Source organism: Drosophila guanche, unplaced genomic scaffold (genome assembly GCF_900245975.1).
Source record: "Drosophila guanche unplaced genomic scaffold, DGUA_6, whole genome shotgun sequence".
Classification (NCBI taxonomy): Eukaryota; Metazoa; Arthropoda; class Insecta; order Diptera; family Drosophilidae; genus Drosophila; species Drosophila guanche.
The window spans coordinates 1,464,458-1,488,909 of record NW_022995755.1 but is presented as its reverse complement, the minus strand read 5'-3'; the positions used below and the strand labels follow the sequence as shown (position 1 = coordinate 1,488,909).

General features: G+C 46.5%; 8 protein-coding genes across 14 annotated transcripts; 3 read left to right on the top strand and 5 right to left on the bottom strand.

Moving 5' to 3' along the window:
- Positions 1–13: 13 nt before the first annotated feature.
- Positions 14–666, top strand: LOC117589887. The gene is made up of 2 exons (XM_034282158.1): positions 14–238; positions 299–666. Exons 1-2 carry the CDS (start codon positions 14–16, stop codon positions 614–616), a joined length of 543 nt encoding a protein of 180 aa, XP_034138049.1. The 3' UTR covers positions 617–666.
- On the bottom strand, positions 608–2,290 carry LOC117589593 (lipase 3). Its single transcript, XM_034281659.1, has 3 exons — positions 2,190–2,290; positions 1,414–2,133; positions 608–1,030 (listed from the first exon to the last, which is right to left on the bottom strand). Exons 1-3 carry the CDS (start codon positions 2,268–2,270, stop codon positions 650–652), a joined length of 1,182 nt encoding a protein of 393 aa, XP_034137550.1. The 5' UTR covers positions 2,271–2,290; the 3' UTR covers positions 608–649.
- Positions 2,291–3,538: 1,248 nt separating this feature from the next.
- LOC117589942 lies at positions 3,539–4,005 on the top strand. Its single transcript, XM_034282230.1, has 2 exons — positions 3,539–3,698; positions 3,759–4,005. The coding sequence occupies exons 1-2, from the start codon at positions 3,604–3,606 to the stop codon at positions 3,970–3,972; spliced, it is 309 nt and encodes a 102-aa protein (XP_034138121.1). The 5' UTR covers positions 3,539–3,603; the 3' UTR covers positions 3,973–4,005.
- A 23-nt stretch (positions 4,006–4,028) lies between these two features.
- On the bottom strand, positions 4,029–8,002 carry LOC117589937 (mucin-5AC). Of its 4 annotated transcripts, XM_034282223.1 has the most exons (10): positions 7,897–8,002; positions 6,884–6,990; positions 6,427–6,818; positions 6,120–6,301; positions 5,873–6,077; positions 5,561–5,689; positions 5,185–5,500; positions 5,035–5,126; positions 4,849–4,978; positions 4,029–4,792 (listed from the first exon to the last, which is right to left on the bottom strand). In XM_034282223.1, exons 2-10 carry the CDS (start codon positions 6,969–6,971, stop codon positions 4,671–4,673), a joined length of 1,656 nt encoding a protein of 551 aa, XP_034138114.1. In that variant the 5' UTR covers positions 6,972–6,990; positions 7,897–8,002; the 3' UTR covers positions 4,029–4,670. The 4 variants fall into 4 exon arrangements, with proteins under 4 accessions (XP_034138114.1, XP_034138112.1, XP_034138113.1 ...); XM_034282221.1 differs by having other exon boundaries at positions 5,873–6,301; XM_034282222.1 differs by having other exon boundaries at positions 5,873–6,268.
- A 553-nt stretch (positions 8,003–8,555) lies between these two features.
- LOC117589943 (28S ribosomal protein S21, mitochondrial) lies at positions 8,556–9,038 on the bottom strand. Its single transcript, XM_034282231.1, has 2 exons — positions 8,804–9,038; positions 8,556–8,734 (listed from the first exon to the last, which is right to left on the bottom strand). Exons 1-2 carry the CDS (start codon positions 8,948–8,950, stop codon positions 8,618–8,620), a joined length of 264 nt encoding a protein of 87 aa, XP_034138122.1. The 5' UTR covers positions 8,951–9,038; the 3' UTR covers positions 8,556–8,617.
- An 885-nt stretch (positions 9,039–9,923) lies between these two features.
- LOC117589939 (dnaJ homolog subfamily A member 4) lies at positions 9,924–12,921 on the top strand. Its single transcript, XM_034282225.1, has 3 exons — positions 9,924–10,078; positions 10,946–12,077; positions 12,168–12,921. The coding sequence occupies exons 2-3, from the start codon at positions 10,974–10,976 to the stop codon at positions 12,276–12,278; spliced, it is 1,215 nt and encodes a 404-aa protein (XP_034138116.1). The 5' UTR covers positions 9,924–10,078; positions 10,946–10,973; the 3' UTR covers positions 12,279–12,921.
- Positions 12,922–13,310: 389 nt separating this feature from the next.
- LOC117589936 (WD repeat-containing protein 36) lies at positions 13,311–16,375 on the bottom strand. Its single transcript, XM_034282219.1, has 3 exons — positions 15,142–16,375; positions 14,648–15,079; positions 13,311–14,583 (listed from the first exon to the last, which is right to left on the bottom strand). Exons 1-3 carry the CDS (start codon positions 16,283–16,285, stop codon positions 13,409–13,411), a joined length of 2,751 nt encoding a protein of 916 aa, XP_034138110.1. The 5' UTR covers positions 16,286–16,375; the 3' UTR covers positions 13,311–13,408.
- A 956-nt stretch (positions 16,376–17,331) lies between these two features.
- LOC117589940 (neuropeptide CCHamide-2) lies at positions 17,332–22,932 on the bottom strand. Of its 4 annotated transcripts, none has more exons than XM_034282228.1 (4): positions 22,834–22,932; positions 19,515–19,595; positions 17,955–18,184; positions 17,332–17,884 (listed from the first exon to the last, which is right to left on the bottom strand). In XM_034282228.1, exons 2-4 carry the CDS (start codon positions 19,588–19,590, stop codon positions 17,786–17,788), a joined length of 405 nt encoding a protein of 134 aa, XP_034138119.1. In that variant the 5' UTR covers positions 19,591–19,595; positions 22,834–22,932; the 3' UTR covers positions 17,332–17,785. The 4 variants fall into 4 exon arrangements, with proteins under 4 accessions (XP_034138119.1, XP_034138118.1, XP_034138117.1 ...); XM_034282227.1 differs by lacking the exon at positions 22,834–22,932 and adding an exon at positions 22,696–22,827; XM_034282226.1 differs by lacking the exon at positions 22,834–22,932 and adding an exon at positions 20,245–20,548.
- Positions 22,933–24,452: the final 1,520 nt, after the last annotated feature.

Here is a 24,452-nt window from a genome sequence, read left to right as displayed (position 1 = left end):
ACTCCACAGTGAAATGACTTCATCTGGGGCATCCGTACACCAATTGCTGGCTCTGGGCCTAGTCCTGCTGGTCGTCCAAGTGCAGGCCGAGCACATGCTGAAGCTGCACAGCCTGGAGAAGCTGCACGAGGATGGGGAAGATCTGCAGAGCGTCCTGCACATAGCCGAGGATGAGGAGAATCTGCTGAAGGTCAGCGGTGAGCTGAAGCAGCATGTGACCATCGACGACGAATGGCAGGTAGGGGCAGTCAGCTATACATGATATCCCCAATGAATCCTGGATACATCCCCCTTGCAGATCCACTTTCTCATCCACCGAGCAGAAGCGCTCGACGGGGAGTTTGAAGAGTTCCTAAATCTGCCGCGCCTCGGCGTTTGCGACGCCATGAAGACCTACTACAAGGAGTTCCTGTACGAGAAGCTCAAGGAACACTCGAATGCACCGGAGCCGAACGCCTGTCCCCTGCCGCCGCAGCACTATCACCTCAAGGACTATCCGCTGGACGTGCATCTGCTGAAGAAGCTGCTGACGCCCGGCTACTACCGCATCGAGAGCAAACTCCTAAAGGGAGACCAGCTCAAGATCTCCTATCGTGCAGTCATTCAATTGGAGTGATTTCAATTGAATTTATTATGCAAATCAGTATAGTTATTCGTGAGAACGCATCTGCTTCAAGACCTCATCGTACACGTACTTCTTGGCTTCGGTGCCCCAAATGAAATCCAAATGTGCCCACTTGGGAAAGGGCACGAGATAGTCCAGCGCCATGTTGGGCAGCTGATCGCGCAGCTGTCGCACATCGCTCACATCGCACATCCAGTCGTTGGCGCCATAGTACAGCATGACGGGTGCCTTGGCATTCTTTAGCTTGTAGTCGGGTGGGAAGTACGAGCCATACTCGATGGGATTGCGCACAACGCTGTAGTCAAACTTGCGGAACTTGCCCGAGTTGTGCTCCTGGCAGAAGTGCAGATTTTGATTGACGGAAGCGCCTGCGGGGGAGGTGGCCTTGATGTGCTCCAGCAGTTCCTGAAAGAAAGTGTTTGGAATTTAAAGTTTAGCTACTAAGCCACACTGGGAGAGGGAGAACGCTAGAGCTAAGACACACTGGGAGAGAGCGAGACTGACACGAGCGTGTCAAAGATCCAATCGCAACGATCCTATCTTATCTGATAGATAAGATCGTTGTTTATTATTCTGGGTTGTCGATTTCGCGATCTGGCAGTGATTTTTTGATTATTTTGTTCTGACTTTTATCAGTATACATGACATAAGGGAACGCTGATCTCTGTTCATCTGAGATGATCACTGACAAACGGACATGCCTAAAACGTTACTGATTATCCTCTCAGTTGAGTTCACTTCAGTGTTCCATTTACCAACTTAACTCTACAGGGAAAACATCTACTCACATAATCCAGTTGATCAGAGTCATAGCCACCGATAAGGAAGACCTCATTGGCGCACATTTCCGCGTAGGGGGACGTCGCCTGGCACATCTGAATGCCCAAATCCTGCTTGAACTTATTGCTGGGCATAAACTCCATGGAACCGACGAGTTCCACCATGGCATTGGGCTGGCCGAGAATGGGTGCAAAGGCGCGAGTCATGGGACTCTTCATGTTACCCATGTAAGCGGCTGGGCCCAGCAGATGGGCGGACTTGATTTTGTTGTTGTACTCGGGCTTCTCGGAGACCATCACCAGGTACACGGTGGTGCCCTGGGAGTGGCCCACATACTGCACCTGCTTCTGCCCAGTGATCGCCAGAGTGTAGTCGATCATGGCGGGCACGTCGTAGATGCCGATCTCGTTCCAGCTGAAGTTCCAGTAGAGCTGCCAGAAGGTGGGCCAGTACTTGTGCTCCTTAGAGTAGGTGTTGCCGCGAGCATTGCCCATCCAGACATCATAGCCAGCATCGGCGAGGATGTAGGCCAGCGCCTTGCCGGGACCCATGAGCACCCAATCGGAGGAGGAGCTGAGCATGCCGTGCATCAGAAAGGCAACCGGCCTGTTCGGGGTGTTGCCCGTCTTCGGGGAGTACGGAATGCGATGCATCGTCAGGATGTAGCTGTCGCTGGTGGTCACCTTATGACGCTCCATCGGGTAGCCATCGTCCTGAATGCGCTCGCCCTGGAATTAAATCTGAGATAAGAACTGGGCCACTCACACTTAGCTCTTTCCCTTACGCAATCGGAGATGGGTCGGCTGCCAGCCAGGACCAGCCCCAGGCCGATCAGCACTATGGATAATTGTAGGATTCCTCTCATCGCTCAACTGTGGTTCGAACAACCCTTGACTGCTCCTTTTATAGCATTCCGCTGAGCATTATCTGTCCAGATAGGAGTAGTTCTGGTAGCCATCAGATTTATTGTCTGCTGATAGAGACCCGACTGGAACGTGTTCGCATACGCAGTGACCCCCCTGGAATCAGTGATATATAATATATTATGCAGAGAGATAGATTGTCTTGGGTCCTCTAATCAGTTTCTTGTTCTGATTGAAATCATTGGTTTGGTTTTCAATTTACGATCGAAGACCAGGGACCCCCCACCACCCCAAACACCTGATTTTATTATCATTTTTCAATTATTTTGATACCCAGCAATCAAGAGGAGTTAAAGGGAGTGTTGCACTTTTCGTGGTGTGTGATGGTGTGATGTATGAGAAAGGGGAAACAAATTGATCAGATGAAAAAGTTAACTTGGGAAATATTGGAAATTTAGACAACTATTAAAGATATTATAAAGGTTTTATGTTGTGTCCAATTAGTCATATATGAGGCTGGAACAGTGGCTATTTAATGGGTTAAGATTCTCTTTAAGACTTTGCTGGCTGATTATTTCTTGAAGGAAGTTGTGGGGCATAGAAAGTGGTACAAAGAATTCTTGTTAGAACCAATCTAACTGCATGAAGGTATACGCAAAATCCACCCAAAAATCCAAAATAATCCATTAAACAGTATTAAAGAAATATCCCTGATTTATTGGGGCGGTATATGTACACAAATAGTGAAAAATATCTGCAGCGTTTTGGTAGGAATAACTCCTAAAAGCTTGTAATCCCCGACAGACTAGTTCCACCATTAAAATTTCAAATAAAAATGTTTCCCACCAGGTATATTCCAGTCTAATACTTCAACCAACCCAAAATACTATTTTGACTGGCTTTTGTTTTTCTATAATATCATTTATGCAGCGATAATTGTTATAAATAGAAAGTGCGATTACAAAAGACGACACTTTCACAGGAATTTCTGTGCGCACTTCATTAGCACCTCTGCTGATGCTGATGCTGATGATGATGATTGGCCACATGTTGATGTAGGGCTTGAGTCACATTTCTGTGTGCATTTTTCACGCTCGTTAACTGAAATCAGAGCAAATTGTTTATTGATTTCTGGCAACCACACATGATTGGGTGCATGGTGGGTGCACGTCCACGTATGCCTTGTGTTGGCTGCCCATGACGACGCTCTTGACACTTGACCACAACATTGTCTCCTGTGTGGAGAGCGGACTTGTCCGCACAACCACATATGACAGTCTCTAAAACATTTTTGACGCGTTTGGTGTGTAACTAAGCGAAAATCTAAGCCCCAAAATGAAGAATCAGCAAGTTTTGGTTGACTATTGGACGATGCTCAAGACCTCTGGGCTGTGCCTGCTGCTGGCATTCTGTGGCTTTGTGCTGATCAAGTAGGTGCAAGGGACCACTGCTGAAAGGAAGTCTTCTTGTAGCTCCGATTTTAATTGCAGAATGGTGCAGACTGTATTCTGGTTGCCGGGACACTTGAAGCAGAACCAACAGCGTCTGGAGGACATGGCCAAGCAGTATGCCAAGGAGCTGGGAGACGATGAAAGGGCCGAGATTGAGAAGCTCTTCAACAGCAACGAACCGCTGTCGGAGGAGCGCATCAACCAGTTGCTGGACAAGCCAGACAAATCAGCGGAGCCCAAGAAGGAGCAATAGAACAATCGAATTTTATATATATATTTATCTGTATTTTAGGTGTATAATCGATATTACTTGATACATTTTCTCTAGTTCTTACATATTTTTTGCATATCGTATATGTAACACACAACAAAACAATCAATCGGTTAACCAATCCATTAATAATGCACAAATGTTCAATTACTGCGTGGGGGGAAGGGGGGGGAACGTCTAATAAGTGTTATTATTGTGTCTGCTGTTTGCTCTACTGATATATGCGGACTCAGAGCCCATTCCTGCTTCATTTTCCACTAAAAACCAAAAGCAAAGATTCACCGCTCAACCTCATTGCTCCTAACTAACTCATATCAAATATAAGCAATCATTTTCAATGCAGTAAATATTCTAAAGCTCAAACTTGGGCAAGTCTCTCGCTGCTGTGTGTGTGTACGTAGGAGAAAACTATATATCACGATAATCTTTTGCTATATTACATTAAAATCAACATGGAAGTGCCAATCGATCTACACACACACACACACACACACACACACACACAATACATAACATAGGGGGAGGTTAATCCTTAGGCAATTCCGAGAGAGCGCATCTTCAATTCTGTTTGCTGTTTGCGGTTTGCTGTTAGCTGATGTGGATTATGCATGTTTACATTTATATAATTTGATTTATATATAGATAGATTTATATATTATATATTCTGATAACTTGTTGCTCTACTGGCTACTGGGAGTATGCATTGGAAGCCTGTAAAACGGATTAGCCAGATTAACGCGCGCTGCCGGCAACAGTTCCGGATGCTCGGTCAATGTATCCGACAAGGCGCTGAGCAGCACTCCTGCAAATTCACAGATTCGTTAACTGAACTTTGTTTTATCTCTATCGAACACTCACTTAACACTTTCTTCTGCAAGTCAATGGGTATGACGCCTAGGTTGCCCTCGTGCTCTAGGAATTCGGTTAGCTTTTGCAGCTCCATTTGTGCCTCATCGGAGCCATGGGCCAGGGATTGGGCAAACATTACCTAATGAGCAGAAGGATAATCAATGGATTACAGAGCTATCAAGTGAGTCTTGTTACCTTTGCAAGCTTGTAGAGTATCTCCTCCAGGGAGTACTCGTTGTACAGATACTCCACAATCTTGGCACGACCCTCGTCATAGTCCGTGAGCTCTAAGAAATTAGTTTAACATTAAATAAAGACTCATATTTCAGCTTGATGGCTGCCCACCTTGTTGCGCCTCAGTGTCCATGTCCTTTAGCTTGTTCCAAAAGTTGAAGCTATCAAAGGTTTTCACTGGCACGGCACCTGCCAGCGGGGCATGCACATCCGGGAAGGGTTTCTCCGTAGTTGTGCTCGTGGTGCTGGTAGTCGTAGTGGACGTTGTGGATGTTGTGGATGGAACTGTGGGGATGGGAGGACTATGCCGCTTCAGCTGATTCTGGCGCACCTCCTCGGGGAAGATGCGATTGGCATAGGAACGCTGCAGGAATTCAATGCCCAGACGAATGTCCTGCAAGAACTTCAGAGCATTCTCGCGAGTGATCTGCTCAGACAGAGAGAAATGATAAGCAGAAGTTTAAGCAGCTTCCGGACAAATACCAACCACTCTTCCGCTGACTAGTTCCTCCACGGCCTTGACCACAGCCGTCTCATCGCCCGTCCAGAATATATACTGAGCCATGTCGAAGGAGGAGTACTGGCCATTGGGACTTCGCAGTAAACCCGAAACCGTCTGGAAAACAAATTCCCAAAGAGAAACCATTAGCAAGCAGCCAAAGCTGGGTGAAACTTTATCAAAATGATTGCATTGAGTAGAAATTTTCGCTGAAATCTGCCAATTTGAATGCCAATCGGTCAATGGTCTGTGATCTGTGATCGAGTATCGGTTCATCGTTTATCGATTTGTCATAAAAACCTTGGCCGTTATCTTCGGCGCGCTCGATCTCCGCTCCGTGGTGCGGGCCACCACATCGAAGATGATGTCCCCAATGGTCTCCTTGTTGACATCGTGCTCGTGGCTGTGTGGTCCTTGGGCCACCTTGGGCGGTGTTAGGGCGCTCAGTTCGGTTTCCGCGGCGGTTGCCTCAATATTTTCTGGCTCAGACTCGGTTTCGGGTTTGTGTTCAGCTGCAGCTCCAGCTCCAGCTCCAGTTTCGGCCTCCGCCTCTGGTTCGAGCTGCGGTTCGGGCTGTGGTTCCTCAGGCGGTGCGGGTGTTGTGGTTGTTGTCGTTGTCGTTGTGGTTGTGGTCGAGGATGTGGGCAACACCTCCGGGTTTTGGCCGAAGGCTAGACGAGCTGCACCGTAAAATGCCTGTTGGTTTTTGGGTGGTTTCGTGGATATACACTTGGATTTTCAAAAGACACATTTGGGTGTTTACAATGCGTAAGAGAGAGAGGAGAGAGGAGAAAGAGCCAGACTACCGACTGGGAGTAGGGCGGGGGCGCTGGGGTGCTGGGTCTGGGGCTTACCTTGGCATGAACCGTCGGCTCGACCACCGTCTTGATGGCCGTTTTCGGCTCCTCCAGCTGTGACCGTTCGCTCTCCTCCTTCGATGTGGCCGTTGTGGTTGTGGCAGAGGTACTCGTGGTGGTTGTGGTCGATATCAGCGGCGTGGCCACCTCCAGCTGTCGCTCGAGGTCCGGCAGAATGTTCACGTCCGCACTTTGATGGGGCTCGGGGGCGGCACCATCCTTAACGCTCTCCTTGGTGGTGGTGGTGCTGGTGTGGGCAGTGCCATCGTGGTTACGCTTGCTCACACCCATCTGGTCCTTCCGCAGCTGATCCAATTCGCCGACATCGTCCTCGATTTGGGGGAAGACCGCATCGCTGCGCTTAACGGCGTGCGCTTGATGCGAGGGATCTGTGGGGGGAAGGACAACCGTGATTAGCAGTGGACCCACGCCGGTGCCGGATCTCTGTGCTCACTGTAGATGTAGGGCAGCAGTGCCGGGTAGGCCTGCGTTAGGCCAAAGCACGCCAGCAGGAAGATGGCCACCAAGTTGCTTGTAAACATGCCGCCGTGTATTCCAGATCTGAAAGTTGCTTTAGACGTAATTTATGCGATTGCCAGTGAAGACTCACACTAACAGAAAGATGAAACGGCCCCAAAGCGAAACACAAACACACACACACAAACATATGCAAATCACGCTAAAAATAACACAAGAAATCGATAAAACAGCAAAACAAGAAAATGGCCAAAGTAAAGCAGTAAAAAATATAAAGCAAGTAAGAACGCAGTAAGCGGCAACTCGACTAAAAGATACTCCCTACTAGGCAGTGCCACTTGGAATTCAACAGGCGCAAGTCTGCCCAATAATAACTGTAATTTGTAACTGCTTAACCGACGTGTAAGCAGCACTGAAGGAGAATATCAATAATAAGTTACTGTGTCAAGGGCTCTCCCTCCTCTTTCTACAATTGCACATCTGACTAGCGCATATGCCCATTCCTCAACAAATAACGGGTATGAAAAGAGGCGAAGCAAGGAGACGGACAACAACAAAGACCCAAACATGCCAACTTTTGCTCCCACTGCGCCATCAAATTCCCACACACACAGCACACACAATACACGGAAAGCTTTTCTTTTGGCGTGAATTGAGTAAATTGGCCGCATAAGCGAATTATCGATGTCATTGAAGCAGCGGAACACTTAAGCACGTTTTGGAATCCCCCTTGTGGGCCAAATAAAACGGCCGCCCCAGAGACAGAGACAAGTGTTTGCAGCGCTGCTGCAATTGCACCATAAACACATACACAACACAAGCACACACATGTACAAACAAGAACGCGCACGCTTTGGGCGCAACGCACTTTATCGAACAAATAAGTTTGCATTCTAGAATATCTCGAAAAAGTATGCTACAAATGAGCCATTGGTTAACAAAATTTACAAATATTTGGCAATTGGCAAAACTTTTTCAAGCCAATGTTACCTCGTGGATTTAATAGAAAGAAAACACGTCCGTTGCGTTCGAAGGGTGAAAATGTATAAACCCAGCAGCAGTACCGTTAGCACTGTTAGTCCGACAAGGTATAAGAAAAATGAGTGTGAGGGGCCTTAGAACGCTCTCTTTTAGGGACCAAAATGTTCTCTTTCATGCTCTTTACCTAATATTTATGTGTGCAAGTTATATTAAGCATGTCGCTAAGTAGCCCAAGCATTCATTGCTTTGGCATATCGAAAATAGCTTCACAGAACTAAAACTAAAATAGCCTTTTTGAGAAAATAAAATGTGTATCTGACCTAACATAGTTTGAAATCAATAAATATATGTAGAACGATTAAAATGTTACAATTAGCAGCCTCAAACCTACACTTATTAACGCTCTCCGCAGCATACCCTGAAACACCTTTCGTCCACCCAGTTCACCTGGGACCAGGTGCAAGGTGGTTTTTTGCTTCTTTGCTAAAGCTTTGGAAGCTTTTAAAAGAAAACTGCGCCAGTTGAAGCGCTGTTTCCATCTGATTGTTTGAATGCTCTTTCACAAAACAATTAAAAGACTGAAAAAGACTTATCAAAAACTCTAAAATAGATCGAGTGTTTGACTACATTCCTTTCTGTTCCCACATGCTCTAATCTTGCATACATTATCCATTTACCAACAAGTTTTCTTAGATTTATTACATTAAGAACTCTACGAGAGGGAACATAACTAACTGCAGCCAGGGAATGGTTCCACCCGGTTCTTGCGGAGCACAAACTGTATTTTGCGGTTCATGTCTTCATTGTAGATGGCTTTGCACTTCTCGAAGTTGACGCGGCGACGCACCTAAAAGAGATCGATAAGAATGAGCCTAGGATCGCTTCGACATGTTTAAGAACAGGGCACTCCACCCACCTGATAGGGCTTCTCGTAGAAACGCGTGCGGCGAAACTGGTCTAGAATCTCCTCCTTTCCCAGCACGCGATTGAGCATGCGACAGGCCTCTTCCACATTGTTATTTTGCACGAGCACTGTGCGGGCCAGGAACTGGACGTGCCTCATGGTGTCCGGATCCAAGTTTTATTTCAGTTTTCAAAGAACAAATGAAAACAAATATTTATTAAGTAATCAGGCGGCAGTGGTTCGATTATGCTTTGCGACAATCATCGATAGTGATTCATTTGAGCCGTGTGTGGGCTCAGGAACCATTTCAACTTATCGCCCAAAAGTATCGATTTATCTGTACCCTTACCTTGCGTACCTTTAAATGTCTGGGCCGTCTGACCTGTTTTTAAGAACCCTTTTTCACGACAATTTCCAGATTTGTATAATTAATCGATAAGTCCGCGGTCACACTCTGACCGTTTAGGCTCAGAAAGTATTTCCCTGGCCATCAAATGACAAATTCGAATACAAATTTGTAATATATAAGGTCATAAGGTATACAATCCAATAAAAATGTGTATTTACAATAAGATAAATTGATTCTTCAATCGGATTTAATTATTGTTTCAGTGTTACAATTCTTTCAAATCAACTAATATCAAATAGAACATCAAAATCGTGGAACGGCATTTAAGACTACGGTATACTTACAGTATATTTTGAAAATGCAATGGTATATTTTATCGATAGTTCGGATCTCACACTTAGGGCTGTCAAATATCTAAGAAATATCATTTCTGTGATATATTTTGCTTGCAAAAAATGTCAAAATAATATAAAATATATCACTACGAAAATATGGATATATTTGACATTATTTTGCTTGTATGTATGTGCTGAAATTAAATTCCGAGCACAGCGGAGATAAATAGTTTCCATAGAGAAAACAGAAACCTTACATATTTTTTTAACATCTTTAATCCTTATGGTTGCACAAATTCAATATACCCTATATATTTATTTAGATCCTGTGGTTAGTTACCAAAATTAAAATATCATTTGATCATCCCATTGATATTTTGGGAAAAAATCACGATATAATTGTTTTTTTATTTAAAAAAATATCGATATATTGATATTTTGATATATATTTGACAACCCTAGTTTCTTTCCAAGCGTGGCGGCCATAGAAAAAGTAGTCAAAAGTTAAAAATTGTTGTAAAACTGTAGCTATAGAAGAAATTACTCACAGCAAAAGTTCGTTTTGCTAGACACTCGAATACACTGCAGCGGTTGATTTCAAAGGTGAGTGGCGATGCGCCGAATAATTCCATTCGTCTGCACTGGCAGACTTCGTTTTGCATTCTCATTGTGTGTGTATTTGGTAGACTTCCCTGGCCTTTCCACTTTTGTTAAGTAATCAGCGGTAATTAAGTTTTCCTTTGCCAGCAAGCTGGTCTAGAAAAAACGCATTTTATACATTATTTGGTAAAATCGATTGAACGTGTTCTTTTTGCCCGCCCCTGCGCCTTGTTCGTGTTCGTGCAAATTATTCTGACGCAGCGTCTTGCGCGGCACATGTTTGTACCTAGCACACACACAAAGGCATTCCTCTTCCAATGGGTGCGCGTGTGTGTGTGCATGTACTTAACTTTATTTAGCGAAATTTTATTGGCATGGTTCTCAAAAACCAGGAAGGCCAATCAATAGAAAATCCACAAAGTAGTTTTTGCATTGCCCTTTATTCTGCTTTTCACCTTTGTCAAAGCTCTGCTGGTTATTTTTTCTTTCATTATCGTGCTCTTCTTTGCGGTCGCCGTTCGCAACGGCGCTGTTGACCAGGGCTGCTGAACGCTGACGAAATTTTCTAGAAACTCTCGTGTTTGTGTGTGTGCCCGTGTCAGCGTACGTTGAGCAGAGGGGCAGGGACGTGAGGCAGCGGCGTCAGCTGCTCGTCGGTCGCCGACGGGCATATTGAAATAGAAAAACTTCTAGAAAACGTGGACTGCGTCGCATTTTTCGCGTACTACAGCTCGGCGTTGACCTTGAACCGGGCCTTCCGGAAGTAGCACTACTCATCACAGTGAAATGTAGATCAAAGCAGAACAAAAACGCGAGGGCGAGAGCATAGTGTAACCCCATAGTAATCACCCCTTTAACCTCTGCTTGCAGCTAAACAGGTTCGATCTATTGATACAAGATGGTCAAAGAAACTGGGTACTACGATTTGCTGGGCGTGAAGCCGAACGCAACTCCCGATGAGCTCAAGAAGGCCTACAGGAAGCTGGCTCTCAAGTACCATCCCGACAAGAACCCCAATGAGGGGGAAAAGTTCAAAGCCATCTCGCAAGCGTACGAAGTGCTGTCGGACGTGGACAAGCGTCAGGTGTACGACGATGGTGGCGAGGCGGCCATCAAGAAGGGCGGTGCCGACTCTGGCGACTTCCGTAACCCCATGGACTTCTTTGAGAAATTCTTCGGAGCCGGATTCGGTGGCGGCGGCGGTGGTGGACGACGTCGCGAGAGACGTGGCAAGGATGTGGTGCACCAGATGTCGGTGCAGCTGGACGAGCTGTATAACGGCGCCACGCGAAAGCTGCAGCTGCAGAAGAACGTGATTTGTGACAAGTGCGAGGGCCGCGGTGGCAAGAAAGGCAGCATCGAGAAGTGCGGCAACTGCCGGGGCAATGGCGTGGAGGCGCGTGTCCAACAGATTGCACCTGGCATCATGCAACACATCGAGCAGGTGTGCCGGAAGTGCTCTGGCAGCGGCGAGGTCATACAGGAGAAGGATCGCTGCAAAAACTGCACCGGCCGGAAGACGGTGCGCGAGCGCAAGGTGCTGGAGGTGCACATCGAGAAGGGAATGCGGGATGGTCAGAAAATAGTGTTCACAGGGGAGGGCGACCACGAACCCGACTCACAGCCGGGCGATATCATTATACTGTTAGACGAGAAGGAGCATTCAATCTTCGCACATGCCGGCCAGGATCTCATGATGAAGATGCCGCTGCAGCTGGTGGAGGCGCTGTGCGGTTTCCAGCGAGTGGTCAAGACACTGGACGGTCGTGATCTGGTCGTGGCCACGCAACCCGGCGAAGTCATTCGCCACGAGATGACCAAATGCATCTCGGAGGAGGGCATGCCCATCTTCAAGAATCCAATGGAGAAGGGAATGCTAATCATTCAGTTCGAGGTGATCTTCCCCGATGTGATCAACCCATCAGTGGTACCGACGCTCAAGCAATGCCTGCCACCGGCCCCAGAGGTCGACATTCCATTCGAAGCAGAGCAGACGGTTTTGGTAAGTAGATAATACAGATAGGTTTAATCTCCCTTTGGCCATTTTGCTGATATCAATTGTTTCTATTTTAACCATTTTCCCCCAAAACAGGAGGACTTTGATCCCAAGCAGCGCCGACAGCAACACCAGCGCATGGCATATGACGAGGACGATGGCGGCTATCAGGATGGCCCCCGCGTCCAGCAGTGCACATCAAGCTAAGCGGTTATACATACTTACATACTTAGTAACCCCCAGAAGTACCCCAAAAGCCCAATCAACCCATATGTAAACGGCGTGCCAGCGCCTTACCCCACCCCCCTAGATCCCGAACACCAACCACACTGTAACTAAAGCTTGCGATGGCCGAAGAACACCCGACACAGACCCATGTAGCATGTTGCATTGTACTACTCCACAAACACTACACTGCAATACAACAATATACACAACACAACACAGCATATACGAAAAGTAAAACCAATCCAGAAACTAAGGTTATTTCTTCATCTGGCTCTACGAGATACAAAAAATGCTACGATAACGATATTTAGTCTAGGTCTAAATCAATGGAAACACTTATCAGATGTGCACTATGTCTATAACGCGTGGTTGTTCAAGAAAAAAAACACTAACGAGAATTATATCTTCTGCATATGTTTATGTTGAGTTACCGTTTGACATGGATGTACCCGAAGAAACAAACTGAAACTCTGATACCGCTAACAGCAAAGCAGCGCCGCCACTAGAACCGTATCTAAGAAACAACGTCTAGCAACAAGTTTAAGTTATTTAATTCCAGCATAAATAAAAGCGTTAGTTTAAACGGATATAACAAATAAATAATTAATACACACAATTTCAACTCAACCCAGTGTACTTTTTCGACTCGCTCTTTTCGTTTTGCAAGTGCGCAAGTGTTATCTTTTTATCTTCAGTTATCGCTGCACTGTCACCCAAAATAATGATTCACACGCCTCCTAAAATTATTTATAATTTGGTTTAATTATAAGCGAATGAGTTGCGCACAGCAAAATGGCAGATTCAAGGGATTTAGCTGGTTTAAACATTACGTGGAGGAGTCATTGTCGATAAGGTGGATAGGCAGTCTGTTTTGAATGACTGTGGACATGTGTAGGCGTTCACGGCATTCATGGTGCATTGAAGATAGAGCTTAGGATGTTGCGTGGAAAGGATATCAATATTCCCCAAGTCCAAAATTGGTTTGGCGGCCAGCTATTAAAGTCAAAACAATTCAAATATTGTGTCAAAGTTTATTTACAACAAAATGGGAAGAAAGCACCACAATTACGAGCAGCTTAGCATGGGAAGGGGGAAACTCAAGTCACTAACTAGTTTGCAAAGTTACGCAGAGCGGCTACCACGCCTGTGCCATAGTTCAGTTTACTCTCGACCCTATCCCAGGCCTGCTCCTGCACCTGCGAAACGGAGCGCAATGCGCGTACCAGATCGGGTGACTCTGTCAGGGCGAGGCCGTGCGAACGCAGAAATACGCTCAGGTAGGATTGGGCCAGCTCAAAGTTGAGGTTGGTGCTAAACATGAACTCGATGAGTTTGAGGAATTGCACCATTGCCAGTAGGGTGCCGCCGGCCTCCGGATGCAGCGATTTTATCTCAAAATCGATCATCGAGGGACCCAGTTGGATTATGTGCGTCACGGCGGGATTAAAATCGCTGCTGCTGGCAGTTTCCTCTAGTAGCTGGCCGAAGGTGGTCAGATTGTTGAGCGTGGATGCTTGTAGGATGCGGGAGCTGTCTTTGTCTGAGGCCGCATTGGTCACATCGAAGCGCATCTCCAGGCCAGACACGGTGGGCAGAAAGAAGGGCGCCTGTTTCGGCGCCTTGGGTGGGGCCTTGGGCTTATTACGCTGCTTAATAAGCTCCAAATCCAGAAGATTTTGCCAGCGTGAGGCAGCCAGACCCGACAAGGTGATCAGCTCTGGTGACAACTGCTTTGGCGTCTCGTATTGGGCATCGATCGTCTCGCCCAGTTCTTCTTCATCCCCATCGATTTCCAGCTCCTTCATGCCATCCGCCAGATCCATGGCATCGCAAATGTTCGTGGGCAGACCGACGTATGGGGCTGGTTCATAAGGGTCAATGGAACGCAAGGAAATCTGATTGAAAAGGGTCTTGTTGGCCCAAAGGTAGATTCCCAAAAGATTGACGTGAACCGTGGCCAAAAAGTCGCCATTGGGGGACATACTCAGCGAGACGCAAGGCCGCTCGACACGGAAGTGATCAATCATGTATGAGGAGGGTATGTCCCACACCTTAATTGTGGAGTCCATGGCCGCTGTGATGAGCCAACGGCTGTCCGGACTGAAGGTGAGATCGTTCAGTTTGGCCGTGTGGCCCACAAACTTTCGCACAATCACCCGCGTATGCATGTCGATTACGTACACCTTGAAGGTCTCCAGTCCAATGGCCAGCATCGAGCTCTCTCGGTGCTGTCGCATTATCGAAATACCATCAGCAAGCCGCAGCACGGCCACGGGTTTGTCAACTGCAGAAAGAAGAGAAGTTAATGAAATAATTGAAAGCATTTCTAAAGTCAGGGCAGTCATTACCCTTTCCCTTGAAGGGCCAGAATTTGAGCAGTCCCTCCGAGCAGCCAGAAATGACACACTGATTGAGATTGTCGCTGGCCAAACCTCTCACGGCCTTCGTGTGGGCCGGCGCACCGTATCTGGCGCGATGCAGTCCAGACTGAATGTTGAAGCGCTCGATGTCGCCGCTGCTGTAGCCAATAATCACAAAGTTTCCGCAATGCGTCAGCACAATGCAGGTCGTTTCGCTCTCAAAGTTGACACGGTTCTTGTTTTGGAACTGCTTCGGCACCAGGCGGTGCTCCCCCATGCGGTTCTTGTCGAACGTCCAAGTGGTGGTCTGTATGATGCCCGCATGGATGGCGGCTATGTTGTCCCATTCCTTCTCGCGTGCCGTGTCCGAAGTGAACTCCAGGATCGGGGGCATGCTGTACTTGTCGAACTGAAAGCGATCTGCAAAACGGAAATTACTGTTTGAGAAACTTTTAATGCTTTCGGGCATCACTCTAACTCACTCTTATATTTGGTGGCCTTTGGGTTGTAGGAGGCCCTGCCCATGCTCTTGTTCAAAGACTCGGAGAGTGTGGAAAAGACCCGCAAAGTGCTGTCCTCGCCGGAGGAGAGTATAGAGACGCCGGAGCTGCCATGGTAACGTATGCACAACGGTGGCTTGGTGTGTCCCTCCCGAATGCGCAACTGGCGTGCGCCACCGTCCGGCATGTCAAATACAAAGAGCTTCATGGAGTTGTCCGGGGAGGTGGTGAACACGACCGGCTCGCTGGGAAAGCAGATGGCCGTGGTGACCTGCTGCTCATGGGCCTGCAGCTGGCCGGCCAGCTTGCGCTCCTCCAGATTCCAGAAGGCCATGTAGCCGTTTCGGCAGGCCGACACCAGAATGGGCGGACCGTCTGTGCGGAATGCTAGACTTGTGACCACGCCCCAGTCCTGCTTGAAGGCCATAAGCACCTCGTCGAACTTCAGATTCAGCACGATGATTGCGCCATCCCCATGCCCCACAGCCACCACGTCCAATGCGGGTGCCGGCTCTATGCACGTCACGCGGCTCTCGTGGTGATTGAAGGTGCACACAATGCTGTTCTTCTTAATGTTTAGGATCTTGATCTGGCCCTGCCTCGAGCCCAGCACTATCTTGTTGATGTAGGTGGGGGGATGAGCCACAGCCGTGATCTGGAACTCCTCCACCTTGAACGGCACCTCCAGGTACACATCCTCGCTGAAAATGTTCCACACTTTCAGCACGTTCTCGTGGTCCACAGCAATCAGATTCGAGCCAAACGGCAGCAGAAGGTGCACATCTCGGTTGTGGCCACGATACACATGGCGTATGTGTTTGCCGGCCCGCCAGGCGTAGATGCACTTGTTGCTCGCCGTGTACGTGTGCAGCCTGTCGGTGGCCAGGGCCGTAATCTCGTCCGGGTGCAGACCGCTCACATGCAGCAGTCGGAAGTGGCTGGCAGTGTACACTTGGAAGGAGCGCCCAATGCATGTGATCAGCAGCGTGTCTCTGCGGCGCTGCACGTATCGCGTCACGGCGGGCACTTGGTTGCTCACGTAGCCCAGGGCTCGGTTGCGCCGAAAGATTTTGCTGCTCTCCTTGAACACGGCCCGTGGCTCCGACTCCTTGTTATCCTCTGTCATGCTGTTTATTTGTTTTTCAGTTGTATTTTTCACTTGTATTCGATTTTTAGCATGCCGCGGGAATGTTTACATCGGAGCACGTGGAACGGAGACGGACTTATCGAAAGATATACCGCAAAACACTCAAAAATATACCAAGATATACCATACAATTTTTAAAATATCCCGTAAATCATAAATTATTTTCCTCGACTTTGCTGTTCTATTTAATATTACCAGCTAGTTAGGATTTTCAGCGCTAAAACTATAATTTAATCCAATTAATCAACCAATTATCCACAAGTTTGGTTAGTTTTTAAGACCTATTTTTATTTGATTGATTTCAAAATCAGCTTCACGCTGTAAAGGTCAACAGCAAAAATGGTATAAAACTAGACGTTATTTGGCTACATGCTGCTTGTCAGCCAGTAGTTTGAGTCTTTGCATACTCTATTTTCATTCATACATGTTAAAAGCTTAATCTATACATTAGTTTAGTTAAATATTGTTTTCTCAGTCTTTCAGTTATATTTCAGGAATGTCATACGACCATAGCATACAATCAAAGAAGTGTTTACCAACACCACACATTAAATGCCAGAGTGACCCTAAACACAATCGCCTCGTGGCATAAAGCTAACTGCTATGAAGTACATGGCGGGCAAAGAAATATAATTAAATTATTTTGTTACACCAAATTCATTCTTACCAGTCTTTACACTTGATTCAAAATGTTGCCATGTGAAATAAATACAAGTAATAATTTTGATTTTGTTGCTTCTCTAGCACGTTAGCTTATTTATTTAACCACTTGTATTATTATAAATGGAATCTCTTGTGAACAGTTTTTTAGGTTGCATTGTCATAATATAACATTTATACACTTTTAAAGATTAACATACATATACAATATACTTGGCCGGTCTCCAAGCTGTGGTTGGTGCCGTGCAGTATGGATTATTTATTTTATATTTAAATTAAAAATTACAGCTACATATGTATAGTCTTTCGCTTTCCTCGTAAATAAACATAAATAATGTGTAGTGTAATATTGAAACACGATGTAATTGCATTTGATCGGTTTTATTCATCTGTGTTTTTTTTTGTGCACTGAAATTCTTACCAGCCCCTTAAAAATTTCAGTTACTTTTTTTGTTATTTGTTGTGATGCGCTCTAAGAATTGTTCGAAGCAGATTTGCGCGTATTTGTAGACATTTATCAAACATTTCCTATACATGTTGCGAAAAGTATGTAAATAACACTCATATCATAGTAATTGTTGCTCCACTTTCACGGTTTACTTTACGTTTGTTGCTGTGTTGGTGCAGGGTGTAGTCTACAGGGTGCAGGGTGACAGGGTGTAGAGTGCAACGTGTTCGTGTTGGTGTTGTTCTCCATTGGATCGGGTGTTTACTGTTACTGTTACTGTTGCTGATGATGCTTATGCTCTTGTTGTTGTTGTTGTTGTTGTTGTTGGTGCAGTACGGCCATGTGGGTTAGTTCGTGTTGTTGTCAGTGGCTTAGTTCAGCGCTGCATCGCGATTGAACAGCTCTCCGGAGTTGGTCAGTGGATAGTCCAGTTCGTTCAGACGTGCAGCCGGTCGTCGTGGGCGATTAAACTGTAAAAGTGTAACCGAAGCCGTTCGTTAGTCGTGCCGAAGCGTGGGTAAAAACCTTTCCCACACCTACCCATGACTTCATAATCTTGTACAGCGCCTGACGTGCGGGATAGTCATCAAAGTCGCCCTCGGGCAGTGCCTGTGCCTGTTCATTTGGCGCCAGCATCGGCAGCAAGCCATTTGGACGCACATACTCCTGCTCGGCTGCAGCATCGCCCGCACCGGTGCCTGTGCCGCCGGAGCTCAGTGAGCGTTTGCCGTGGCCGCCATAGCACACATGGCCGTAGGCCTGGCAGCCCTCTGCAAGATCAAAAATGATTAAGCCATCAGGCAGGTGACCAAGAAGTTGCAATTGCTGCTGGATGGGACGACTAATCGATTTTAGTGCACACATATCCAGGCAGCCCAGACCCTCCCAATCCTATGCTGTGGCACGACCTGTGCGTGTGCGTGGGGAACACACAAACTTTGTACCATTACGAGCACATACATATGTGGGTCGGGTCGGGTCGGTTCGGTGGCAGATAGACCGCCTGACTGTCGCTCTGCCTGCCAAAATCTTTAATCGCTTGCCAATGCTCGGGAGAGACCTTATCTTGTGATAACCATTTGACCTCCCACTGCTCGTTTCCCGCTCCGAGCTCCAGGCTCCCCGCTCCCCGCTCCATTGAGCGTCTGGGTGTGTAACTTTTTGACTGCCTGCCTGCCTGCTATTTTTGAATTTCCACCCACATGGGCAGGGACACACATAAATTGTATATTCGCTGCACTCGAGGGAGTCGTCCTTGACATTCGCACAAAGAGCACGGATGCCCCATGGTCGTTGACTGTATTTAAATGTAACTTGTTGGCTAGAGTATCTCCCACTTCGCCTTTAGCTTGTCGAGACTTAAATTCACTTTGGGAACAGGCGCACCCAAACGGCCTGCCAACTCGTAAATGCCATTTCAAAAGGCAATCAAATCGAAAAGTTGTTGGTAATTGATGCGAACTGGGATTCAGATGATCATCCAATTATGTGCGTACATAAATATACATGTGTAAGGGCAGATTCTACAAGCCGAATGGCTGTCCATGAACGAGAATTTTCAATCAAAAGTGAATAAACAATTAAAACGGAATTGAGTCAAGTTGCTGCTAGATAATGCAATAGAAATATACAAAAATGTATTTCCAATTTATGTTTAAACTGTTATGAAATGGAATACGTTGCAGTACCCCTTCCAGGGCTGTCCTGCACCTACCATTGTGACAGTTTCCTACGCTCAAGTGCGTTGTTCCCCCTGTAACATTCTTCTGAAGGGAATGACTTCTGTAGGAGCAATAGGGCAATGGAAATTGCTCAGCTTATGGCCCCCTTTTGCAGCCACTTGCCACTTGCCGCAGCTGCATAAACAAAGACTCTGGGGGTCCATGTCAATGGCTGTCGCTGGTAGGACGCCGTTTGTTTGTCTTGCATTAAACTGCAACAATTGATGCTGGCAGGAAGGGTTCTGGGTTGTCTGCTCTCTGGATATGTCACACATTTATGGCTTTGTTTTTCGCTCTTAAATTGAATGGCTATATTCATGGCATCATGCCACAACGAGGCTTTAAACTAAAGGTGCTGCTGCGGTGTGGGGATACTCACTTTTCGCCTGGCTTTGTTGTGCGGCCAGGACCACGGTGCAGATGACAACCAGCAGCAGCGAAATGGTGGAATTCATGATAGCTGTAATAGATAGAAAAGCGAAACGAGTTAGAGAGAATGCTGGCACCTGTTGAGGTCTGCAAATGACAGAGCAAACGCGGCCCCGTAGGGTGTGCCACACACTAATTAGGAAATCCGAACACACGGGAAAGAGTCAGAGTCAGAGTCAGAGTCAGAATTCAGAAATCACACAAGTCAGCGGCATGGCAAATATGCATTTAGGCAGCTAATCCTGGGCAGCAAAAACTTTTTGAACTATGATTTATAAAACGCCCACACACACAGGCACACACACAGGCACACACACACTGTCGAAGACAAGAAAGACAATTAACTTGAGGGCAAAACGTGAACGTTCCACAAAATGTTTGTTTATTACGTGCTTGGAATTCCCAGAAATAACCAAAAGATATTCAAAGATAAAAGATAAAACTCCCTTCAAATGCCGTAACCTGCATGAAGTGTGGCTCTCTGTGTGTGAGTGGGCCTAAAAGCGAAATTAAAATTTGATGCCAGCTGATGCTCGATGGTTAGATGGCTGCCTGATGGATTTTACAGCCCTCACACATCAATCATGTGTACGTAATTAAGTTTATTAAGAACCGAACCTGGTCGCGTGTCGCACTCGGATGCGACTGCAGCTTCAGAACGGGGAACTCACTTCACTCACCTCAGCTACACGTAACAACCCTTTGTTTTTCCCTTTATTAATCCCTTGTGCTAGCGCCTTGATTAAACCCCGTTTATCAGCTCGAGTACACTTGGGCTTGGGCTTGAGCTTAGTTTTTTTGTTTGTTTGACCGCAATCTCTACCACAGGTTCAAGTAGATGGGTTCTATAATCAGAGACTGCGTACTGCGGCTTGGGGCGGATGTTTTGTCAGTTTCACTTGATCTCTCAGCACCGCACCATCCCAACAGCCGAATTCTTGAGCTCACGATTTCACATTTTCAAGCAACCGCCGGCGACTGAAGCCGATCGACCGGTACGCCGCGATCTATATGCCACATTGGAGGCTCCCGACCCATCCCTGCCTGACTGACTGATAAGCTGCGCGATCTATCTGCCTCGTAATCGGCGCTTAATCCGTGTCACGCGTGCTCCAGCGAACAGCGCCGAGCTCCCAGCTCCCACCCCCCAGCTACCACCCCACACTTCTACTTGTTGGCTGCGGCCCATTAACATTTCGATTCCTGTCGTCTGTGCGGTCTATTTTGAGTGGAGGAGCTGTTCGGGGCTAAATTTATGGTCAGCCGATAAGTGATTATTAATATGTCGAGTGCTACTGCGGAGCACCCACGCCAGCGAAAACAATAACAGCATTTTCATTACACAAACAACATGATTACCGATGGGGTTCGACCCTGGTTTATCAATTTTCCCAGCGGCAGGCGCAGCCCCAGCCCCAGCCACAGCCACAGCTATTTAGTCATCAACTTAATGAGTTGGAGTCACTAATACCCTGTCACTAATACCCATTCGTGCGGCTTCTGTGCATCGTAAATCAAACATTTTGTGAAAAACTTTCCACAGGTGCTGCTGCTGCCGCCGCGAGAGCTCTGGCTCGATATGGGGGTGCACCCGTCCCATTTCCAATCCACATCTGCCAATGCAAAGTTCATGAACACCCGTTCGATCGGTTTCCGTGTGAAATTTTCTAATCTTCAACTGATAATCCGCACAGAACAAAGCAAAACGATGCAAATGCAAATGCCTAAACAGGTCAGCCTACAGAAGCGTGCCTCTGGGCATGGATGGGAGTTTGGGGACAGGCTAGTAGTGTTTGGCAGCGATTTGAAGATAAAGAGATGCACCAATGGGTGTGTTAAGGGTAATTGGATAATAATAATAATCAATTATCTGTAACTGTCTTGTCTTGTCTATACCGAGCTCACAGTTTCAGCTAGTCAAGGAAAGAGGTAGAAAATGGGAAGGGCACTGGCAACACTAAGCAACAATTGGAGAAGAAGTTTCAGGCTGGGGGAGGAAAGTTGTGCTTAAATGAGGAAAGCAAATATCTAAATTTATACAAGCACTTTCTACACTTATTTAAACAAAATTCTTCTGTTTTAGCTGACTGCCAAAAATAAAATTTGCAAAGCAAATAACTGAATATTTCCTTGAATAAAATAAAGCCACTTGATCGGTTTCAAATGGAATATAATTCATCTGGCTAATTCTTTTTTTGAAGAGCGTTCAACAAGGTACAAAAATATTGGGAGTCATACACCAAATACTTCTTTGCTCATTCAACTAATTTAATCCGAAAAAAAACCTATTACTTGATTGAAAATCACTTCAAATCGAACATAAAGCACGTGCATTAGTTGATAGTTGACTATTCATTTGTACCACTTTGACAACTTTATTAATTTGAATATTTATGAATTGAATAAAGCTAAAGATCAGGCAAATGGTGTACAAACTTAGTGCAGCCAATTGAGTTGATTTCAATTAAATGCAGATTAAATTACCAACTTATGTTTGTGCATATTTGGTACTAATTTCCATTATGCTTTGGCAAAGACATGATTATGCCATTCACATTTATAGTTTGAGCTGTAAAATGTCTCAAATTGCAAAATGCTTCGGCAGCGAGAGCAAAACTCGAAAGCGAAAGGAGAGTATGAACCCAAATCGAGTTCAAGTTACTCCAGGGGCCAAGTTGTTTTGGGGGCAACAGCAACAAGTCGAGCAACTGGCTGACTGGCTGTCTGACTGCTCCTACGGCTATGATATGCTATGCATGATTTATGCAGCTGCCGCGACTTTTGACTGCTTGTTGACTTTTCTCTCTCAACTCTGTCTTAAGTGATTTTAAGGCCCTTTGCTAGTTTCAACCTCGGATGCGCCTGGCCCGCGGCATGAGAGTGGATGGGGTGCATTATGAAAAATAAATCAAAGCGGATAATAGACGTCAGCATAGACGCGGCTGCAATAATGAGCTTTAATCTAATTTTATTCAATTAAATTGAAAAAATAAACAAAAAAGGCAAGAGGGGCACACGCCTGGCGCCTCAGGGCGCGTAGCAAATTAGTTGGCCGACAATTAAAGCAAACAAAAGTGCGAGTATCTCGGGCTGGAGTCGGGCTTATCTTATGGGTGGGACAGGCTACTCACCGAGTGCTTGTAATGAGTATAAAGTTGGCAAAGTGAAATAATTTCCAATAATTTTCTTTCGTTCAGTACAAACTTTTTTTTTATTGCCACTTGTCGGCCCACAGATTAGCTTCAGTTTAACGCCGTTGGTACACCTACTTTCACTTCACTGACTTTCTCGTGCTCCTTGGGTCGGCAGGATGGTCCTCACAGGATGGCAGGATGGCTCTTGTGTGTGTGGTGTGTGTGTGGCTCGATTGCACGCCGGAGTTCTTGTGATGTCGCCGGACGCAGTCAGCCCAGCTTTATACTTCTCGTTGTCTGCCTGTGTGTGTGTGCGTGGGTGCATGCGTGTGTGTGTGCTAACGCGTGCCAGCCAATCAGCAGCAAGCTGCGAGCCGAATGCCACACGAAGTGCTCGGGCAGTTGGCGCCTAGATGTATGCAATGATATTGAAATTGGGAGCATGGCGTTGGGTTGGGCAGCGCGTAAATGCGTGGGAGCTTTAATGCGGCGGTTTCTGCTGGTGTTGACTATCCTTTGAGCAACGGTCAGGGCGGAGCAGAGGCAGAGACTGGGACTGTCCCGGGGAACGTCAAATTAGAGACGCACTCAGATTTATTTGCTCGGCAGTGCCTGGGCCTGTGCCTGTGCCTCGGCCCGAGCGCGTCACTCGAAAACAGATATGAATACATGAATGAATGAATCCATTTTGCACCTGCACAGCTTGCCACACGCTGACGCTGCTGACGCTGCTGACGCTGCTGACGTAGATGCCACAGTGCCGTGGGCCCAATGCACTGTGAACCTTATTACCTCCACAGAATCTGCACCCATAGATGGCCGCCACGTGGTGGTTTAATTAGCTTTCTGCCCCACATTTCATCAACCCACTTCAGGTGCACTTTTCCCTTTAACTCAGCATATTTCGGCGTAAAGGCAATTCTCATTTTGCATATCAACAGCGGCCGTAAATTGATTTGCTAATGACTTGTTTACAACAATTAAACGACTCCCCGATAGCCTCCCTCCTACCATCACACATCTGCTGTAATCTATCCGGCGTACTCTCCTCCCTGTTGCTGCCCAGCTCCCAGCCCTAGCAGCACTACCGATTCCAGGAGCTGCCCGCAACAGCTTATCGCCTCGCACCAAAAACAAATTACACGATAAGCAGCTGACGCTGCTCCAGCCAGAGCGATCAAAATATTTGACAACAAACATGTGAATTACGGACAGGCAGCGGCTACCACCATCAGCCATGAGGGGCTTTCTCGCCAGCACTCATCTGCTGCTGCTCCATGCTGCAATCCGCTTAAGGTGCAGCGGACACATTGATGAACCTTCCTGCTCCCTGATTTGGCATCACCCAAATAAACACGTTGATGTAATAGATTTGTTTGTTTCGCTCTTTAAATACGACTATAGGTAGTAATGGAAACAGTTTTTCAATTTGGGGGATACCCTGAGGTAATTAAGCCTCCATTACGATTTTGTAATCGTTTTAAGAAATGTGTAAACACCGTAATCAGATGAGCAACGCGATTTGACTGTCCAATGGCATTCAAAAATGCAGCTTCGGTTGATCAAAGCAAAAAGTTCCCTGACACAGAAAAGAAGTGGCACAATGCAGCCATCGGACAGAAGGCAAACTTATACAAAACATTCATAACCAGGGTTGGACCTTGCACCACAATCAAATATATTCATATGTCTACACAACAATGTTATTCCCCGTAGTTTGGTATCCAAAGTGTTTCCTGTTTTGGATAGTGTCA

Excerpts from the sequence above, each read along its gene's own strand:
- LOC117589936 (XM_034282219.1), bottom strand. The coding sequence starts at position 16,285 with ATGACAGAGGATAACAAGGAGTCGGAGCCACGGGCCGTGTTCAAGGAG. Across the intron at positions 15,080-15,141 it reads AAAGGCCACCAAATATAAGA|ATCGCTTTCAGTTCGACAAG; the intron begins GTGAGTTAGAGT and ends TCCGTTTTGCAG. Across the intron at positions 14,584-14,647 it reads CTGGCCCTTCAAGGGAAAGG|TTGACAAACCCGTGGCCGTG; the intron begins GTAATGACTGCC and ends TTCTTTCTGCAG.
- LOC117589939 (XM_034282225.1), top strand. The coding sequence starts at position 10,974 with ATGGTCAAAGAAACTGGGTACTACGATTTGCTGGGCGTGAAGCCGAAC. Across the intron at positions 12,078-12,167 it reads AAGCAGAGCAGACGGTTTTG|GAGGACTTTGATCCCAAGCA; the intron begins GTAAGTAGATAA and ends CCCCCAAAACAG.
- LOC117589887 (XM_034282158.1), top strand. The coding sequence starts at position 14 with ATGACTTCATCTGGGGCATCCGTACACCAATTGCTGGCTCTGGGCCTA. Across the intron at positions 239-298 it reads CCATCGACGACGAATGGCAG|ATCCACTTTCTCATCCACCG; the intron begins GTAGGGGCAGTC and ends TCCCCCTTGCAG.
- LOC117589940 (XM_034282228.1), bottom strand. The coding sequence starts at position 19,590 with ATGAATTCCACCATTTCGCTGCTGCTGGTTGTCATCTGCACCGTGGTC. Across the intron at positions 18,185-19,514 it reads ACAACAAAGCCAGGCGAAAA|AGGGCTGCCAGGCCTACGGC; the intron begins GTGAGTATCCCC and ends TTGATCTTGCAG. Across the intron at positions 17,885-17,954 it reads ACAAGATTATGAAGTCATGG|TTTAATCGCCCACGACGACC; the intron begins GTAGGTGTGGGA and ends ACACTTTTACAG.
- LOC117589942 (XM_034282230.1), top strand. The coding sequence starts at position 3,604 with ATGAAGAATCAGCAAGTTTTGGTTGACTATTGGACGATGCTCAAGACC. Across the intron at positions 3,699-3,758 it reads TGTGGCTTTGTGCTGATCAA|AATGGTGCAGACTGTATTCT; the intron begins GTAGGTGCAAGG and ends TTTTAATTGCAG.
- LOC117589593 (XM_034281659.1), bottom strand. The coding sequence starts at position 2,270 with ATGAGAGGAATCCTACAATTATCCATAGTGCTGATCGGCCTGGGGCTG. Across the intron at positions 2,134-2,189 it reads GCCGACCCATCTCCGATTGC|GGCGAGCGCATTCAGGACGA; the intron begins GTAAGGGAAAGA and ends ATTTAATTCCAG. Across the intron at positions 1,031-1,413 it reads ACTCTGATCAACTGGATTAT|GAACTGCTGGAGCACATCAA; the intron begins GTGAGTAGATGT and ends ACTTTCTTTCAG.
- LOC117589943 (XM_034282231.1), bottom strand. The coding sequence starts at position 8,950 with ATGAGGCACGTCCAGTTCCTGGCCCGCACAGTGCTCGTGCAAAATAAC. Across the intron at positions 8,735-8,803 it reads TCTACGAGAAGCCCTATCAG|GTGCGTCGCCGCGTCAACTT; the intron begins GTGGGTGGAGTG and ends GATCTCTTTTAG.
- LOC117589937 (XM_034282221.1), bottom strand. The coding sequence starts at position 6,971 with ATGTTTACAAGCAACTTGGTGGCCATCTTCCTGCTGGCGTGCTTTGGC. Across the intron at positions 5,501-5,560 it reads AACTAGTCAGCGGAAGAGTG|ATCACTCGCGAGAATGCTCT; the intron begins GTTGGTATTTGT and ends CTGTCTGAGCAG. Across the intron at positions 4,793-4,848 it reads CTTGCAGAAGAAAGTGTTAA|GAGTGCTGCTCAGCGCCTTG; the intron begins GTGAGTGTTCGA and ends GTGAATTTGCAG.